The sequence below is a fragment of the Helianthus annuus genome, chromosome 10, assembly GCF_002127325.2.
Source record: "Helianthus annuus cultivar XRQ/B chromosome 10, HanXRQr2.0-SUNRISE, whole genome shotgun sequence".
In the NCBI taxonomy this organism is placed as follows: Eukaryota; Viridiplantae; Streptophyta; class Magnoliopsida; order Asterales; family Asteraceae; genus Helianthus; species Helianthus annuus.
In genome coordinates, this window is record NC_035442.2 from 147,517,611 (window position 1) to 147,537,604 (window position 19,994).

The 19,994-nt window shown below is 39.0% G+C and overlaps 1 protein-coding gene across 1 annotated transcript in view; it reads left to right on the forward strand.

Moving 5' to 3' along the window:
• The window catches only part of LOC110882839 (1-aminocyclopropane-1-carboxylate oxidase 3-like), a gene marked incomplete at its 5' end in the record, with an annotated part of 38,144 nt that extends 18,680 nt beyond the window's left edge, over positions 1 to 19,464 (forward strand). The window contains one exon of the mRNA XM_022130757.1: positions 19,375 to 19,464. Coding sequence (XP_021986449.1) covers positions 19,375 to 19,464 — 90 coding nt within the window. The remainder of the gene's footprint in view (positions 1 to 19,374) is intronic.
• Between the last annotated feature and the right edge of the window lie 530 nt (positions 19,465 to 19,994).

A 19,994-nucleotide genomic window follows, 5' to 3' on the forward strand; every position in this document is an offset into this window, starting at 1 on the left:
TACCAATTATGCATGAAAAGGGTATTTTGGTAATTTACCTATGGCATATAAACTACTTATCATACAACTACTTAAACTAGGTGACCATAAGGTATAACCTCGGAAGGTTATTCCCTATGCTACTATGGTCACTAAACATGTTTGGTCGGATCCTAATGATCGACCAAACGGGTCATGTTCGAAAGTCTAAGCGGGTGTTTAGTCTGCTTGACTTACGACTCTACACAAGCACTAATTTAAAAGTGACGAGCTAAACATGCTAAAACATGTTTAGTTATGTTAGAAAACAGGTTTGGTATCAAAACAAATGGTTTTGATACCCAAAAAGTAGCTTGGTTACAAAATACGCGAGAATACGCATTTTGGCCGAAGCTACGACTCGTTACTGAGCCTAGATAACGTGGTAATCAGTGTGTATAGTCACTAGGGACTATAACCATCATGATTACGCTCACGTTATTAAGTTCTAACGAACTTTGTATTGACCATAAACTGGTCAATGCAGAAAGTCAAACGCAGTTTGACTATTACGATAAAAACGAATAAAAAGAACGAAAGAATACTTACAAAAGGTCCCCGCAAGCTTTGATCCGATTTACCCTCAGGTATGAAGTATGAACACCAACTTAGAGGGCTAAAATCAGATCAATGTGGGTTTTGCAAGTGAATGGGGGTGGGTATTTATAGGAAAGCTAGAACCGTTGGGATCGTTTCTCGAAACACGAGCTTCGATCCAAGCCATACACATCATACCCACTGATTTGAGAAACCATGGGCATCCAAAACAAGCACATAGAATCAAAGAAACCAGGTGCAAAGGTGTGTAACAGCTGGAACAAGCTGGAAACAAGTTTCTGCTATTTGGCACCTGCCTACGGACCGTAAGGAGAAGTGCATACGGTCCGTAAGGACCCTGCAGGTCAGCAAGTTTGAAATTTGGCAAAACAAGCCCCTGCAGCCCCAAAACTTGGTTTTGATGCATTTTTGACACGTTTAAGCCCCGTTAACCCCATTACAAAGCTCTAAAATGAAGTTAAAGTATAGGGAACATAAAATGTGCTCAAAAATATCTCGGAAGTCGGCTCATTTGGTCGTACGGTTGCGATGTTCAGTTAATTACGACGGGAGTCGTAAGGAACGCAAAAACGATCAAAATTGCGCGACGAATGGATTTTATTATGCCAAACACTAAAATAAAATATTTTAATGCTTACATAAATTTTTGGAGGTCCGGATGTATTCAGAACGTAAGATATGCGCGAAAATGCAAACTTGTGCACTTTTTAACGCTTTTAGTCCCTATTGATCAATATAGTTTATTTTAGCATACGGAACCCCTCAAAGCCTATTTCTAAGCTATGTATAGGATATTTAGGGTATGTTTAACTTATGATCAAGTTCCGGAATGTTAGTTACTATACAAATCGGTATAGTTTCGCAGTTTGACACAAATAGTCCCTGCGAACGAACAAGCTTGATTTCAACACACCAAACCATCTAAAACTTATTTCTAGGTTATGTGGAGGTTATTTAAGGTATGTTAAGCCTATTTCACTATTCCAGAGTGTTCGTTGCATTAAACTGGTTAAATTTACGCATCAGATCGCGTATAACCTTCCAGAAAGCGATTTAAAGCTTGAAATCGGAATTGAATCTATTTGAAAAATCCTCAAACATAAATACACACATAATAAGACCAAAACACATATAATAACACCAAAGCACATTGTTTTATTAATAATTAACATTGTTTTACATTGAACATCGATTACAGAACACATTTGTCACAGTCTCCCCTACCTCAGGAAATTTCGTCCCGAAATTTTATTTAGAGGAAACTTGTGAAAAAAATGTGGATATTTCGTCTTCATCTGGTCCTCACGTTCCCAAGTAATCTCTGGGCCACATTTGGATTCCCAGCAAACTTTTACCAATCGAATCCGTTTGTTCTTCAACTGTTTGAAAGTACGGTTCACAATCTCCACGGGTTTCTCGACAAAGTGCATCGTTTTGTCGATTCGGATCTCATCGAGAGGAATGTGAAGATCAGCGTCAGTTAAACACTTTCGAAAATTGGACACGTGAAAAGTTGGTTGAATATTACCAAGCTCTGGAGGTAGCTCTAGTCGATAGGCAACCTTCCCAATTCTTTCCACAATCTTGAATGGTCCCACATATCGAGGTGCAAGTTTTCCTTTCTTTCCAAATCTTACCACTCCCTTACAAGGTGAAACCTTGAGTAGGACATGGTCTCCGACTTGAAATTCTAAGGGCTTGCGTCGCATATCCGCATAACTCTTTTGACGGCTTCGAGCTGTCACAAGATTATCGCGGATTTTCTTGATTTTGTCTGTTGTTTCCAGAATGAGCTCATGTCCAGTAAGCTGGGCTTCACCGGTCTCATTCCAACAGACAGGTGAATGAAATTTTTGACCGTAGAGAGCTTCGAGTGGTGCCATATTATTACTATCATGATAGCTATTGTTGTAAGAAAACTCGATCAATGGCAGATGAGAATCCCAATTACCCCCAAAGTCTATCACGCATGCTCTAAGCATATCCTCCAAAGTTTGAATCGTTCTCTCAGATTGTCCATCTGTTTGGGGATGATAAGCAGTGCTTAGATTCAGTTGGGTTCCCATAGCAGATTGCATGGTTTTCCAGAAATGAGATGAAAATCGAGCATCACGATCAGAGATGATATCCAAGGGAACACCATGTCGTGATACAATCTCATCAACATAAATCTTTGCAAGTTTATCGGCAGATAGGTCCTCGCGAATTGGAATAAAATGAGCTGATTTCGTTAATCGATCGATAACAACCCAAATAGCATCATGACCTTTAGACGTACGTGGTAACTTAGTGATGAGATCCATCGCAATGTTCTCCCACTTCCAAACCGGTATCTCTGGTTGTACAAGCAAACCAGAAGGTCGTTGATGTTCAGCCTTGACATTAAGACAAGTCAGGCATTTTGATACATACAAGGCAACATCCCTTTTCATACCAGGCCACCAACACTGAGTACGAAGATCCTTGTACATTTTATCAGCACCAGGATGGATAGAATATCGAGACTTATGAGATTTGTCCATCACCAAGGTGCGAAGATCGTCTTGTTTCGGAATCCACAAACGATCCTTGAAATAGAGCAAACCATCGCCTTTTGCTTCGAGCTTAAGCTCAAGTTGACATGGTAATTCCTTACTTGTCAAATTTTTTGAAACACAAAATTGTTGAGCTTGAAGGACACGAGTTTGAAGATCAGATAGAGTTTGAACAGAATGAAGCTTGACTCGCTCCTTCCGACTAAGCGCATCGGCCACGACATTCGCCTTACCAGGATGGTAGCGAATCTTGCAATCGTAATCGCTCAAGAGTTCAACCCAACGTCGTTGCCTCATGTTCAACTCCTTCTGATTAAGATTATGCTGGAGACTTTTGTGGTCTGTAAAAGCCACACACTTCGTTCCATAGAGGTAGTGTCTCCAGATTTTAAGCGCGAAAACCACAGCTCCCAACTCAAGATCATGAGTGGTGTAGTTCTTCTCATTAATTTTCAGCTGTCTTGACGCATAAGCAATAACTTTACCTCGTTGCATGAGAATGCAACCAAGGCCTAGATTCGACGCGTCGCAATAGACAATGAAATCATCGCTTCCCTCGGGCAGAGATAGAACAGGAGCATCACAAAGCGTTTGGAACGCTTCTTCTTGCTTGGGTCCCCACTCAAAAGGCTTATTATTCTAAGTCAAAGCAGTGAGTGGAACCGCAATCTTCGAGAAATTTGAAATGAATTGACGATAATATCCAGCAAGACCAAGGAAAGATCGAATCTCTGTAGGTGTCGTCGATGTACTCCAGTCTTTAATAGCAGCAATCTTAGATGGATCCACATGAATACCCTGCTCGTTGAGTATATGACCCAAAAACTGAACTTATTTAAGCCAAAATTCACACTTGGAGAATTTAGCAAAAAGTTGTTCCTTCTTCAGGAGTTCCAAAGTCAAACGAAGGTGTTGCTCGTGATCGGCTCAAGACTTCGAAGAAATGAGAATATCGTCGATGAACACAATAATGAACTTGTCTAAATAAGGCTTACAGACCCTATTCATTAAGTCCATAAAGATAGTTGGGGCATTTGTCAAACCAAAAGGCATGACAGTGAACTCGTAATGCACATATCTTGTGCGGAAAGCAGTTTTGGGAATATCTTCTTTGAGAACACGAAGTTTATGATACCCAGAACGCAGATCAATCTTGGAAAAGCATGAAGCACCTTGCAGCTGGTCGAAGAGATCATCGATTCGAGGTAGGGGATATCGATTCTTGATGGTAAGCTTATTAAGCTCACGATAAACGATACACATTCGAAAAGAACCATTTATCTTTTTCACGAAGAGGATTGGAGCTCCCCAAGGTGAAAAGCTCGGACGGATGGATCCTTTATCAGATAACTCTTGAAGTTTTTTCGATAACTCTTGCATCTCCGACGGTGCAAGACGATAAGGTGCTTTCACAATCGGGTTGGCATTAGGTACAAGGTTAATATGAAACTCGACTTGACGAACTGGAGGCAAACCAGGCAGTTCATCAGGAAACACCTCTGGATAATCCTGAACAATCGGAATATCCTGAATACTCTTGCTCTCGCTTTTCTCCTCGGTGACATGTGCTAGAAAAGCAACATATCCTTTTCGTAAATACCTTTGGGCTTCCATACATGACATAAGCTTCAATCCACCTGAAGGTTTCTCGCCACGAACTTCCAGAACATCGCCAGAAGACAAGGGAATACGAACAATCTTATCGAAACAAACCACCTCAGCATGGTGTTTGGTTAACCAATCCATTCCAACGATAATATCGAAACTCCCAAGTTGCATCGGTGTGAGGTCAATAGGAAAAAGATGGTTATCAAGGTTCAACTGACAATCACGAATAACAGAATCGAGAACAAGAGGTTTACCAGTAGCAACTTCAACAGAAAAGGATTTCCTCAATTTAGTTCTAGGTATCGCAAGCAAAGGTTCAAAAGATAACGAAACAAAACTTCTATCGGCACCAGAATAAAAAAGAATAGATGCAGGTCGATTGTTAACAAGAAACGTACCATTGACAAGAAAGGTACTATTGACAACGAGGTTGTCAGCTCGAGCCTCGTTTGCATTCAGATTGAATGCTCATCCACGAGCAAGATCGACAATTGAAAAACAATAGAGGCATTGAAAACATCGACAAAACACAAGGGAGGCGATCATTCGTTTGTTACCTCGAACAAACAAACGACACGCAGTGACTAATCAAAGTAAATGGGTCAAACTAATGTATCGCGAAGACATGCTCGCCTATAAGTGAACACTCACCCCAAGAGTTCCCAGGTAAGAGTGACTGGTCCGATTATGTGGATTTGTACGAACACTCTAGCCTTAGACAGAAAACTCAGAGTACAGGCACTCACTCTTCCAGTTTGCACGTGTTCACACTATTTTGGCCCAAACTTTGACGAGATTTTGAAAACTTAGAGGGTTCAAAACCTTATAACAGAGGGTTCAAAACCTAGTAATCAATCATCCTAGAACAGATGATTAGTTTTCAAAGCGGATTCGAACTTAGTGTTCTCATTGTGGTTATCACCTAAGGATAGGTGATGGTTATGTTTTTAAAATCTAAACGCAAGTAAACTTGCGTTGTGGTCCTAAAAGTTATAGTCTAGGTGAAAGCATTACTAATAACCTAATTCCCTATAACCATTGGCTCTGATACCAACTCTTCTGTCACACCCCGACCACATAAAACAACAAAACGTGGCGGAAACGTCGGGGAGTGTTGTAACAGAATTATCGTTTCATAACCATGGATACAAAAAGAGTTTCATTTTATTGATAATATTAAACATTAACATTGTCTTAACATAGAACAAACAAGTTTCATATCGTCTATCATAGTTATTATGTCACTAAGGCCTTGTCCAGATCCTATGTGACGCATGCATCCTAGAAATCACATCATTCAACAACACCTGAAACATATGTAAAAACAAAGTCAGCAAAGAAATGCTGGCGAGTACATAGGTTTTATAAGAGTGTCGGAATCATGACACGTTTATATGTTGCGGTACTTTATTAGACTACAAGAGTCAAAATACAAACCTCGTCTTGAAAAGTGTATTAAAACATAACTAACCAACTCAATTCAAGTTGGTTATAGTTTATAAAATCTCGTAGCCATGATTCTTAACCCAAAAACATTTTTTTAGAAAACCAATTTGTAAAACATCTCGTAAAAACTCGTTAAGAAAACTCGTATGGTTTATATCTTTTAGAAAACATCGTTGTGTCACATCGTTTCAAAATCCTTTACCCAAGTGAACTAAATAACGCCACGGTATGCAATATGTTGAAAACACTTATATATAGGAAGTACCAGTGGCGTATCCACCATGCTTTCATCACATTACACCCGTCCCGTTATCTAAACACTAACCAAAAGCCTATCGTTTACCTAAATCGTTTAACTGGTTAAAATCGTTTCCAAATCGTTTACTCGTTTAAATCATCCTCGTTTTAATTGTGAGAACTTATTTATGGTCGTCTCGCTAATAACATTCAAACCTTCGTGACTCGACTACCTCGTTTCTCGCTTCTCACATTAACAAACCACCAAAGGGTAAGTTAACTATTACAAATTCAGTCGTTACCCATAACCCCCACACATAACCATGGGTGCAGTAAGATAAAGGGATTTGTCAGATCCTATGGTACCATAACCTAATACTGGTCGGTTCGGCCAAAATTAATGAATGTCATTCGTTATGTAACTACAACCAACAAGTTTGTTCACATTATTGAAATCGTTATTAGTTTAGTATAAATCGTTTTAAACGTTTTAGAAATCATCGTTTAAATCTTGAAATCATTTTTGTACATATGAATCACCCCCAAAACAATTGAAAACAGTAAAATAGGGGAACTATGTACTCACATGAAGTGCAAAGTATCCTCAATCAATAGAACTTCAACAAACTCAAGTAAACCAGAAAAATCAAGCAGCACCTATGTAATCGAATCACTAGTCAAACAATAGATGCCTAAATCGGAAGATCGGATAGAATGAGGTCTTGTAAACCAAATGAGTGTTGGAACTCATATGATATGGTTTAAAAAAGCCTACATCCTAAAATGAAACTTAACCTAAGTGCTTTCGACCCATCGCGACTCATTATGGTAGCCTACGCTACTTTAACGCGTCGTGCGCGCAAATGCGTGTTCGAGACGTCTAACTAGTCCTATGACAAGTATTATATGCCAAAACGTATTTAAATATGTTGCATAATCAGTTACGTAACAAAAGTTTAGGTTACATATGCTTAATTACCAATTATGCATGAAAAGGGTATTTTGGTAATTTACCTAAGGCATATAAACTACTTATCATACAACTACTTAAACTAGGTGACCATATGGTATAACCTCGGAAGGTTATTCCCTATGCTACTATGGTCACTAAACATTTTTGGTCGGATCCTAATGATCGACCAAATGGGTCGTGTTTGAAAGTCTAACCGGGTGTTTAGTCCGCTTGACTTACGACTCTACACAAGCACTAATCTGAAAGTGACGAGCTACACATGCTAAAACATGTTTAGTTAAGTTAGAAAACAGTTTTGGTATCAAAACAAACAGTTTTGATACCCAAAAAGTAGCTTGGTTACAAAATACGCGAGAATACGCATTTTGGCCGAAGCTACGACTCGTCACTGAGCCTAGATAACGTGGTAATCAGTAGGTATAGTCACTAGGGACTATAACCGTCGTGATTACGCTCATGTTATGAAGTTCAAACGAACTTCGTATTGACCATAAACTGGCCAATATAGAAAGTTAAACGCAGTTTGACTTTTACGATAAAAACGAATAAAAAGAACGAAAGAATACTTACAAAAGGTCCCCGCAAGCTTTGATCCAATTTACCCTCAGGTATGAAGAGAACTCCAACTTAGAGGGCCAAAATCAAATCAATGTGGGTTTTGCAAGTGAATGGGGGTGGGTATTTATAGGAAAGCTAGAACCGTTATGATCGTTTCTTGAAACCCGAGCTTCGATCCAAGCTATACACATCATACCCACTGATTTGAGAAACCATGGGCATCCAAAACAAGCACATAGAATCAAAGAAACTAGGTGCAAAGGTGTGTAACAGCTGGAACAAGCTGGAAACAAGTTTCTGCTATCTGGCACCTGCTTACGGACCATAAGGAGAAGTGCATACGGTCCATAAGGACCCTGCAGGTCAGCAAGTTTGAAATTTGGCAAAACAGGCCCCTGCAGCACCAAAACTTGGTTTTTGATGCATTTTTTGACACGTTTAAGCCCCGTTAACCCCATTTCAAAGCTCCATAATGAAGTTAAAGTATAGGGAACTTAAAATGTGCTCAAAAATATCTCAGATGTCGGCTCATTTGGTCGTACGGTTGCGTTGTTCGGTTAATTACGATGGGAGTCGTAATGAACGCAAAAACGATCCAAATTGCGCGATGAATGGATTTTATTATGCCAAACACTAAAATAAAATATTCTAATGCTTACATAAATTTTTGGAGGTCCGGATGTATTCGGAACGTAAGATATGCGCGAAAATGCAAACTTGTGCACTTTTTGACGGTTTTAGTCCCTATTGATCAATAAAGTTTATTTTAGCATACCGAACCCCTCAAAGCCTATTTATAAGCTATGTAAAGGATATTTAGGGTATGTTTAACTTATGATCAAGTTCCGGAATGTTCGTTACTATACAAATCGGTATAGTTTCGCAGTTTGACACAAATAGTCCCTGCGATCGAACAAGCTTTATTTCAACACACCAAACCATCCAAAACTTATTTCTAAGTTATGTGGAGGTTATTTAAGGTATGTTAAGCCTATTTCACTATTTCAGAGTGTTCGTTGCGTTAAACTGGTTATATTTACGCATCAGATCGCGTATACCTTCCAGAAAGCGATTTAAAGCTTGAAATCGGAATTGAATCTATTTGAAAAATCCTCAAACATAAATATACACATAATAACACCAAAACACATATAATAAAACCAAAGTACATTGTTTTATTAATAATTAACATTGTTTTACATTGAACATCGATTACAGAACACAGTTGTCACAGTTTAGGGTACGGAGATTTTCAGGACAACCGCTTTGGCGCAGAGTGACTTCAATGGAATCGAACCATTGAAACATAGCCGTTGGGCCATCTTCTCCAGTGAATTCCTTTGGACCGCAAGCCTTGAACTGCTTGAAGCTGAAAGCAGTCTTGGTAGCAACTTTAGAAGCTTCGGTTCTAGACTCCTCAGACGATTTGCTAACATTCTCATAAATTTCACTCACGATCTGGGGCACAACCTTGGCCACTTGTTTAGCGAGGATGGCAGCAAGGCGCTTGTCCCTCTGTTCTTGGCAAGTGAGTCGTGGGTGTCGTGGTCCTGATGATGGTCCGGTTGATATTGTCTGCAACAGACATCATCATAGGTCTCAGACACATCATAATTGAATCTCACCTCACACGTCTAATACTAAAGCTCAGGAACACATTCAATCACATAGTCACATAGACACATAATCACAGATTCACATAAGCACAGAAGCACATAAGCACGTAGGGCACAGAATCACAGAAGCACGTAAGCACATAATCATCAGAAGCAGTCAGAATACAGAAACCTATCATTCAATGTTCGCGAGCGTTCGAATGTAGCGATCGCGTTTAACATTGCGAGTAGTATAGTATAAGCGTATAGCATAACATAAGGTCGTCCATACCGTAGCGACTTGTCAGCGTTTTGGGATAGAAATGCAGTGCGAGTCGTGCGTGTCGATCGAAGTGGTAGCAAAAATCGAATAAGTCTCCAAAATTTAAACACATAAACAGATAAATACTTATAAACACATAAAATCGACGAATTATCAGAGTCAGCAGTTGCGGGCTCAGAATCGAAACACATAAAATCGAGAAATAAATTGTCTGCGGCTATTAGACATTGACTATCCAAAGTGGTTCGACTATTCTCAAGGACTTGTTGTACATATTTTGACTTTCAGGACTGTGCCTTTGCCTCGAGTCTTGGGCGTTCGGGATGCATTCCTTCGGTCATTGAGTGACTTCAGGTCGTTGGAGTCCGTCGAGACGTTGGTGGGAGTTTGTAAAACCAAGAACAAGTCGTCAAGGTTAGGGTTTCACCCCTGGCTTAACAACTTCTTTCTTATTTTAATAAAAATGGAGGCAAAAATTCGCGCTAAAGTATGGATTTCACTCCTGGTTCCACACGAATTCTCGCGCTTTATAGATAAATACAGATCAAACACGCAATTAAATCGAGAGTTTGCGGTTTTTACACCTAATCTCGACTTGATTTGCTTATTCATAATTGAAAGTTCGAGTGCAGTGATAGTGTAGCATAGACGAGAATAGCGAGGAATAGCAAGTAAGCTCATACATAATCCCTACTGGACATGCATGAGTCGGTCTATTGGTTCCTAACTATAGACTAGGTCTCTAAGACACCGACCCGGACTAGGTCGAATCTTGCCTAATTCCCTATAGTTATGGCTCTGATACCAATCTGTCACACCCCAACCGATGGCGGAAACATCAGGGCGCGGCAATGAGCGAAACAGATTGTCCAGAAGTTCCATGACAATTATCATTACCAATCAATTTAAAGTAACATGTCCCATACCATGTCTCAAAAGGCAAACAAATTATTACAGACAAATCTAGGCAAATTGTTCTGTTTCGACAACTCAGGTTTCATAAGTACAAACAACAATTTGTTGGTTACTAAGACTTTTTCCTAGCCTTGATTTCCAAGCAAATAGATGCCTTAGGCACCTGTCACATACGTTAAAATAAAAGTCAATACACATAGTGTAAAGGCGAGTGTACAAGTTTGATAATAGCATATAGAGATCGAAATAGTTTACGCATAACCAGCACGTACACTAAGTAAAACGAAGCATGTTAGTTATCGACAAGAACCTATCGATACCAATGACTGCGGGTTGACTGCCCAAGGCAGTTCGTAATACATGATCACCACTGTAATCCATGCAAATAATTGTCCTTAACAACCCCCATGTGAACGGGTGCTGAGTCCAAACTATAGTACTATCGTTGCTAAGGCAGGTAGACAGCATTACATGTGTAAACATAACAAACAAGCATTCATTAAGTCACGTATAACATGTGGTAACGGTTAGCGTTTAAAAGTATTGCGTAGTGTGTTCTATTGTGATTTCGTATAAGTAACGTATGTAACACCCAAAAGTGCGAAAGCAGAAAGGGATCGAGTATACTCACAGCGGTTGATGGATTGAAGGGAGCGCTTCAGAGTAAGGTTAGCCTGAATAGTTCGATAGCATAATGATAAGTGACGCGTAAAACAAAAACAAGCGTTGGTGGTTCGGACAGCTGGTCGATCGGATGGCAGTCCGATCGGATGGTAGTCTGATCGGACAGCTGAGCGTGAGAGTGACAATCCGTTCGGACGACTGTCCGGTCGGATGGTCGTTCGAGTGGATTATTTCTTTCTTTAGGAAAGATGTGTTTGTGTATGATGGTTTGACTTTTGAAGTTTTTGTTGTAGCATTATAAAACATTGAAGTATCTCTACCTTTCAGGTCGGTCGATCGGACGGTCGTTCGATCGACCAACAACCCATTCGGTTGGGCACTTTAGTGAGAACAAGTTCACAGCAGGATGTCACTCGATCGGACAGCAGTTCGATCGGGTGGCATTCCTAGTGCATTGAACATGTTGAAAATTGTTTAAGTGTTAAAGTCCAAATATCTCATGATCCGAATGGTAGTTCGGTCGGATGGTAGTCCGATCTGACAGCAATTCGTTCAACACTCAGACTTTAGATAAAGTTGGTTAAGTGTGGGACCCAAGGTGTAAGTCGTTCGGATGGCCGGTCGCTCGGATGGCTGTCCGTTCAGACAGTAGTCCGGTCGGATAGCACCCCGTCCTGGTCATTCCGTTCGTCTTTCTCTTGGCCGTTTTGATTGTTTGTAGTTTTATCGAGATGTTTTGACAACGTGTTAACCAACAAAACCCCGTCTTGACCCAAGTGGTCCGGTCAAACAGGAATCACCCTAGTTTGACCAGTTAACCGGTTCAAGACGGTTGTTCTTGGTTAACCCGAAATCGGTGGTCTCGTGAGTAGAATCCAGATCTTGAGCTAGCACAACACTAAGAATGAGTAGAAGACTAGAGCAAGGTCCGATTCCATCGGTTTTGAGTGCGTTGAGTGTAAAAGAGTTGAAAGAAAGTTAGAAGGACCATCTTTCAATCCTTTTCTTTGTGAATATGTTTAGATCTATGAAAGATCTTTGTTAGTTCATGTGGAAATCGGTTAGATCCAAGTTGTTCTGGGTGGATTGAAGCCAAAACATGAAGTTCTTCAAGAACACATGATGACGTCATCCTAGAACACCTTGAATCTTGGTGATTTCACGGTTAAGTTAAGATTTAAAAGATAGAAAGGTGTAGGAGTGCGTATAGATTAAGGAAGTACAAGATTTAGGACGAGATCTTACCGAAATCGAGAGAAATCTGAAGAAAAGCGAGGAGAGCGTGCTGTTCGGTCAGAGAGTTGCCAAAAGTAGAAAGAATGAAAGTGACAGGAGGTATTTATAGAGTTCCAAAAGAGGAAAGGGGTTGGTCGATCGGACAGTCTGTCCGATTGGACGGCAGTCCGAGCGGACGGCTGGTCGATCGGCTGGTTGCCTGATCGATCGGTCGCCTGATTCGTGTGTTCGGTGCGACGAGCTTTGCTGTTCGATTTCGATTGCGAGCGTTGCGATGCGATAGAGTTTCCTAGTCAAATTACTTTTAATCCCAACTACTCATATCTCGCGCTATCTCTTCTCCACTAATTATCATACTATATCAACATACAATCATCCTTATTTCGTATTCGTTTTGCGTTTGTGATTTGTTGGTGCATGTTTGTGACAACAGCTTAGATTTGGTCTTTGGATATCTTGTAATTAGTTAAATGATAAACAGTTAGCGGGTTTAGCTTTGTAATAGTTAGTTGTTATGTTTGGGCTAACTAAACCCAAGGAATTGGGTGATGGGGGCGAATTGGGCCTGTCCAATTCGCAGCCCAGGAGTCTTTAACCTAGCCCAGTTGTGAACCTTGTGTTATATAAACAAGGTTAAACATTAGGGTTTAGGTTAATCAGCCAAAACAGTTATTAGAGAGCAAATTCGTGAGAACACTAGGGTTTGGACGAATTTGAGAGAGTGTTAGGGTTTTGGATTGATTGTAATTCCTTGTGATTGATAATCAATAGAAAACCCGGTTTGATTGAATTGCTGTTTCTGTTTCCTACACGTTTTCTGCTACAATCTGATCTAGAGGATTCCGCACTCTAGGTTAGATAGACAATTCTGTGAAAGATCCATACATCAAGGGGACCTACAATTGGTATCAGAGCGTAAGGCTCTTGATTGCTCGGTTCAGAATTGTGCTTGGCAGAAGAAATTTTCGAATTTTGGTGAAACCTGAAAATTAGGGTTTTAAAATTTTCGAAAATTTTTAGGTGTTTGATAAAATTTTCGAAAATTTGTTGGCTGTTTTGATAGTTTGGTCTGTTTGATTGCTGTTTTGCAGGTTTTAGGGTTTGCAGGACTGTTTTTGGTTGATTGTTTGAAGGATTTTGGCTGGAAACACTTGAAGATTCGAAGATTGTTCTTCGTGTTCTTCGCGTTCTTCATTCTGTTTCTTGTTGATTTTCGAAAATCACTGATAATCTGCTTGTTTCGATTTTGCAGGAACTGTTACAAAATCTTGGAAAATCTCCGAAAACTGAAAAAGATTGAATTTCCATAAGCTGCTTGGCGAAATTAGTAAATTCGCTGGACCTGCGAATTAACTGATCCAGCATATTTATCAGCGAATTTGGGACATAATTTCACGGTGATCGGCGAATTTAAAATCCAAAGGCGACTTTGGTAATCGTGTTAGTTTCCACAGCGAAATTATCACGGTTTCAGCGATTCTACCAGTCGTTATAATAGTGAACTGGTTAACCGGCGAAATTAATCTGAGCGAAATTGGCAGCGAATTTGACCAGCAAATTTAACAGTTCAGCGAATTAACCAGCAAATTTAAACTGATCAGCGAATTTAACCACTGGCCAGCGAATTTAAGCCATAACCAGCGAATTTAGTAGCAAATTTAAGTGTGGAATTTAATTTGGCAAGCGTCGGAAAATTTTCAGTGTTTCGCATATAGAATTTGATCCGTAGCTCGTTTGACAGAACCGTTTGCGCCGTTAGATTCCTTGGATTTTTAGGACAAAAAAAAAGACTCTGGAAAATCCCGAATTCGGTTTTTGACATTATATATCATTGGATTCGTCTTTTCGAGACGATTCTAACGGTGTAATTTGGTAAAAACAATTTTCGGAGAATTTTGTACGGTTTTATCAGTACGGTTACGGTAAAACGTGTTTAAAGATGATTAAAGTGGACAATGTCGAGAAGTGGCCAAAGCTTACAAATGTTAACGAATATGCTGTCTGGAAGGAGGAGTTTGAATTGGTTGTGAAGAGCGAAGATACCAGAATGTGGTATTGTATTATAGATGGATACATGGCTCCTACACGTCGTGTTGAAGGAAGGACAAAAGTGATTTCTTATGACAAGATGGATGAATCTGAGAAACTGATGGTTGATGCTGAGAAGAAAGCTTTAGCAGTGATAAAGATGTCCCTGCCTGAGGGAATTAAACATACCATCAAGCACTATGGGAATTCTTATGATCTGTGGGAAGCTTTACGAAAACGCTATCAGAATTCATCAAGACAGAGTGTAGGAGATCGTGCGTTAGATGAAGAAGCAGTTGTTGTGAAAGAAGAGAAGAAGAAAGCTCTTGAACAGAAGGTTGAGAAGAAGGCTGCAGAGGTTTCAAAGTGCATGAATGGTGTGAATGAACTTACAACAGAGGTGAAGGTAACACCAGAACCTGTAGGTCATACGTGTCATAATTGCACTGAACTACAGGGTGAAGTTGACAGACTATCGGAGCAAAACAACATTCTGTTAGCTGATTTGGAAAACCGAAAAGAGTTAAATGTTCTTTTGATTAAAAGAGAGTCAAACTGTTTAGAAAAACTAAAATCAAATGAACAGGAAATTAGCAGTTTAACAAGCAAAGTCAATGAACTGTTACAGGTCATTGATTTGGCTCGTGAAACTGTGAAAGAAAAGACTAACGAGCTTTCAGAAAAGTGCACAGAATTGGCTGATGCACAAGCCAAAATTGTAGAACCTCAGGGGAAGTTACATAATTTTGGGAATTCTTCGTTAGTCAGAACTCAAATTCAAAAAGGTTTAAAAAGGAGTAATGATAAAACAGGGGTGGGGTTTACTAAAGCTTCACCGTCTGAAAATGAAGAATACTCATTTTTGCCAACTGAAGATGAGCTAACTGATTTTGTAACCACTGCACATGTAGTGGATCCGATAGCTGTGGACTTGCCAAGTAGTCCAGTTTCTTTGAAAGAATCTGTTGGGTCTAACAGTACACCTCATAAAGTGGATGAGGATACTAAAGACAAAAAGGCCAACACATTTAAAAAGGGATCAAACAAAAAGAAAAATTACAAGAAAAGATCCTGTTTTAAATGTCACAACAAAGGGCACGTGGCGAGTTGTTGTCCTTTGAAGAAAGGTAAGCAAAAAGTTGATGTGGTGAAAGAAGGGAATCAGGTTGGGTCAAGCAATAATGTAAAATCAAGTTGTCAGACAAAGAAACCTGAATTTCAATCTAAACCTTCAACTTCGAAAAGATTTGATAGACCAAGAAGTATTTCTCCACAATTTAGTCATTATAATGGTAAATCAAATCGATTTCAAAGTCAAGATAAAAATTTCGGATATCAAAATCGATACCAGACTTCTTGTAATCAAAATTTTCAAAGAAGAAATGAATATAGGAGTTTTTGTAACTCAAATGTTCAACAACATCCAAAATTTTTCAAGAATTCATGGTATGATAATGGTAGAAGTAGGTTTCAAAATCAAAATTTTCAAAGGTCAAATTGTCCAAATGTATATAGGAACCCTCAGGACCAAAGACCTAGTGGAAATCAAAATCAAATTCCATCAACAGGTCTAAAATCCAAGACTCCAGCTAGGAGTAATGGATATTGGATGGATGTTCCGGTGGTTGGTGAATTTGGACGACCCAAGACCATTAAGGCTTGGGTCCCCCAATCTAACTAATTTTTAAGTTAGTGTGTGCAGGAGCTGCTAAGGAGGATTATCAACTTATGTTGATAGTGGCTGCTCTAGGCACATGAAGGGGGGTGTGAGATTGATGATTTATATATATGAAATGATTTAATTTGTAGTTCAAAGTGTTGAGTCGACACAGAGGATAACCTGGCAGATCTTTATACTAAAGCATTTGACAGGGCTTGCTTTGAACATTTAGTCGAACTCAACGGGATGAGGAATCCTGAATAACTGGTTTTTCATAAGAATTTTTTGTAAATAGTTTACTGCTTTTCTTAAAAAATCAAAAACACAAAAAAAAATTGAAAAAATCAAAAACATAAAAAAAAAATAGAAAATCAAAAATGAGATATCACTGTGTGAAAAGGAGAAATGATAGTACATCAGCAAGTTAGACTGTCACACTAAACTTGAAATTAAATTGCTTAAGTGTGATAGCAGCTTCATCATATGATGTACCAGTAGGCAAAAGCATGAAATAATCAACTTATCAATGTGATATAAACTTAAATGAACTGAATATGAGTGGGGAACACATCAGTGATGTATGGTTTAATGACCTTAATTCTTGCGTTGATAGATTGCCAAAATCTGAAGTTTTGGGTCTTTATACTGTTGTTTCAACTAGGGATATCTTGACTGTCTGTTTGTTAGAACTAAAATTGTACATGACCCTAGGAAAGATAGTCACTTGGAATTAGCTCATTTCTATTTGAATGTCTGTATATTTCCCGATACACACAATTTTGATCTGATTCTGAAATCTTCTCTGGAAAAAGTCGTGGAGGTGCTAGGCAACGACAGCTTCTGCTGCATCCAGATACATGCTGACCTAGCTGTACGTTGTCGCGCTATAGATCTACTACACCCGAAAGAGGCCCTCAAGTGCCCAAAAGAAACCCAATAAACCTATATCAAACTGAGAAAATCTCATTTGATTTGTATATTATACCATCTCTACTAAGATCTATTCTTTTCTCTTCTCAACCTATTCCCAGTTAAGATTTCAGAACTCTGGATTGGACTTGTGAAATATGTGGTAGGGAAGATACTTGCATGATAGAGTGTGTTGTTTATATTTCCAGGATTTGATTTGTATTTATTTGGGTGTTCATGGTTATGAAATCAAAACATGATAAAACAGGTTAAATGCAGAACTAGACACAGACAGGATATCTTAAAGGATGAATTCAGTATACTCACCTACTACGATGAATCTTTGTGCATACCTTGATCGCGGGGGTATATCCTGTTGTGGGACACACTCATATATCAGAAATAAAATTACTTTAATGTATCATATGGTAATGGTACTTGAAATGTTCATGCATTTTGTTTAAGTGGACAAACATACTGGTAATCGTCTTGAACTGCTTTTCACGAAAAATTAAATAGAGAATTCTATGATTGTGTGAAACAGTTTGATAGTGCTGATATGATCTTCTTACCGGTGAGTCTCACAAAAATAGAGTGTTTATTGCTTTTGTATTTACTTGCTTTCAGAAAAATATAAAAATCAAAAAAAAAATAGTGTCTTTTTCTGTTTAAAATTCTTAACGTACGGAAAACTGTTATTCTTGGAGGAATTGTTACTGATAGGGGGAGACGGTGTTAGTAAGTGAGCTCAAAATTTTCAATCAGGCAGGTTCTTGTGTGTTGAGCAAAATGTTTTGCGTGTTGATGATTTTGAAAAAGCTTAATCTGTTACACAGTTTAACTAATCTCTTGAAAAATAATAATTTATTTAACTTATGTTGAAAAATTCTTATGGTTTCTCGAGATGTTGGTTTTATAGTGTTCAGATTGAAGCGGTTTGTTGCTGAGAAGTTGCTGTGACGTGTGAAGATGAGAGTTATGATTGGCTGCATGGTAGAACCTCCTTTCTATATTGCAGACAATGTTGAAGAGTTGAAGATTGCTTTGCAAATGCTGAACTGGAGTTTACTCAAACGCTAACGTGTTGAAGATTTGGTGATTGGATACATCAGCTTAGGGGGAGTCTGTTGCTGACAGAAGCTATTGAAGCTGAAGCTATCCAAAGACCAAAGACAGTGCAAGATTACTTGAAGATTGCAAGAAGACTGAAGACAAAGTTTTGACTCAAGACAAAGTTTTTATGAAGCTATTGTCAAGGGGGAGTTTGTTGGTGCATGTTTGTGACAACAGCTTAGATTTGGTCTTTGGATATCTTGTAATTAGTTAAATGATAAACAGTTAGCGGGTTTAGCTTTGTAATAGTTAGTTGTTATGTTTGGGCTAACTAAACCCAAGGAATTGGGTGATGGGGGCGAATTGGGCCTGTCCAATTCGCAGCCCAGGAGTCTTTAACCTAGCCCAGTTGTGAACCTTGTGTTATATAAACAAGGTTAAACATTAGGGTTTAGGTTAATCAGCCAAAACAGTTATTAGAGAGCAAATTCGTGAGAACACTAGGGTTTGGACGAATTTGAGAGAGTGTTAGGGTTTTGGATTGATTGTAATTCCTTGTGATTGATAATCAATAGAAAACCCGGTTTGATTGAATTGCTGTTTCTGTTTCCTACACGTTTTCTGCTACAATCTGATCTAGAGGATTCCGCACTCTAGGTTAGATAGACAATTCTGTGAAAGATCCATACATCAAGGGGACCTACATGATTCGATTATGATTGAGTTCGATTGCGATTCGATTGATTACCACACATAACATAAATAAACATGCACAAGTAACACATAACGCACACACACACGTATAACAATCACCAAAATGTGTAATTCGAGTTGCGAGCGCGATGTTGATTAGTTTAGTTTGATTAGCGTTTAATTGACTCTATCGCATTGTTACTCCCTATAGTTCACAGTCGTAAAGCGATTCGTAGCGATAAATATACATCGATTACTGCGATTCTTAACAATTACTGCACATAATACAACTAACGTAAAACATAAAATAGACTATCTACAAGTCAAAGAAGTCAAAACAAGAATTGAGCAAGGAGAGACAGTTTGCAATTAGCAATCTTTTCTTCCTTCGACTTCAATATTGACTTTGACTTTGACTTTGACTTTCAAAACACGGGGTGTTACACATGTCGATTGCATCCTTTTACAACCCAGGGAATGATGTTGTGATCTATCCAGCTGAGAAATTAGTGAAGGAAGAATCAAAGGATGAATAAGAAACCAAAAATAGGAGAAGATGGAGAAGATGAAGAAGAATGAGGGAAGTTACACGGTTATAAAGTAGTGTCGTAAATTCAAATTTTGAATCCCCACAACTATCGGACAGATGAAAGGTTGAGATCAAAATTGTCGTTGGCTGGAATGCTAGGGTAATACACCCTTCCCTGCGACGTTGTCTGATCAGTCAAATCTTGGTCGTCTGGTACAACTTGCATGTGCAAGTGGGCAAGGAGCAGGCGAAAAAGAAAAAGAAAATATGAAACGTTTGACACACCTATGCTACTTATAGCTGGTAGCTTCCAACTACAAGCTCTTAGCCGTGAGCTCATAACTTCAAGCTTCCCCGTATATTACTTAACAGCTACCCATATGGCATAAAAATTTGATAACATAAAATACGCCTCATCAAGAAGCAAAGAAAAGGGGACGTATAACTCCCTCGTATGAGCCACACTCTAATATTCAAACAAACATAAGGCTGAGGCACATACTCCAACTCAGCTAAGTCCCAGAAGTAACAACCTTT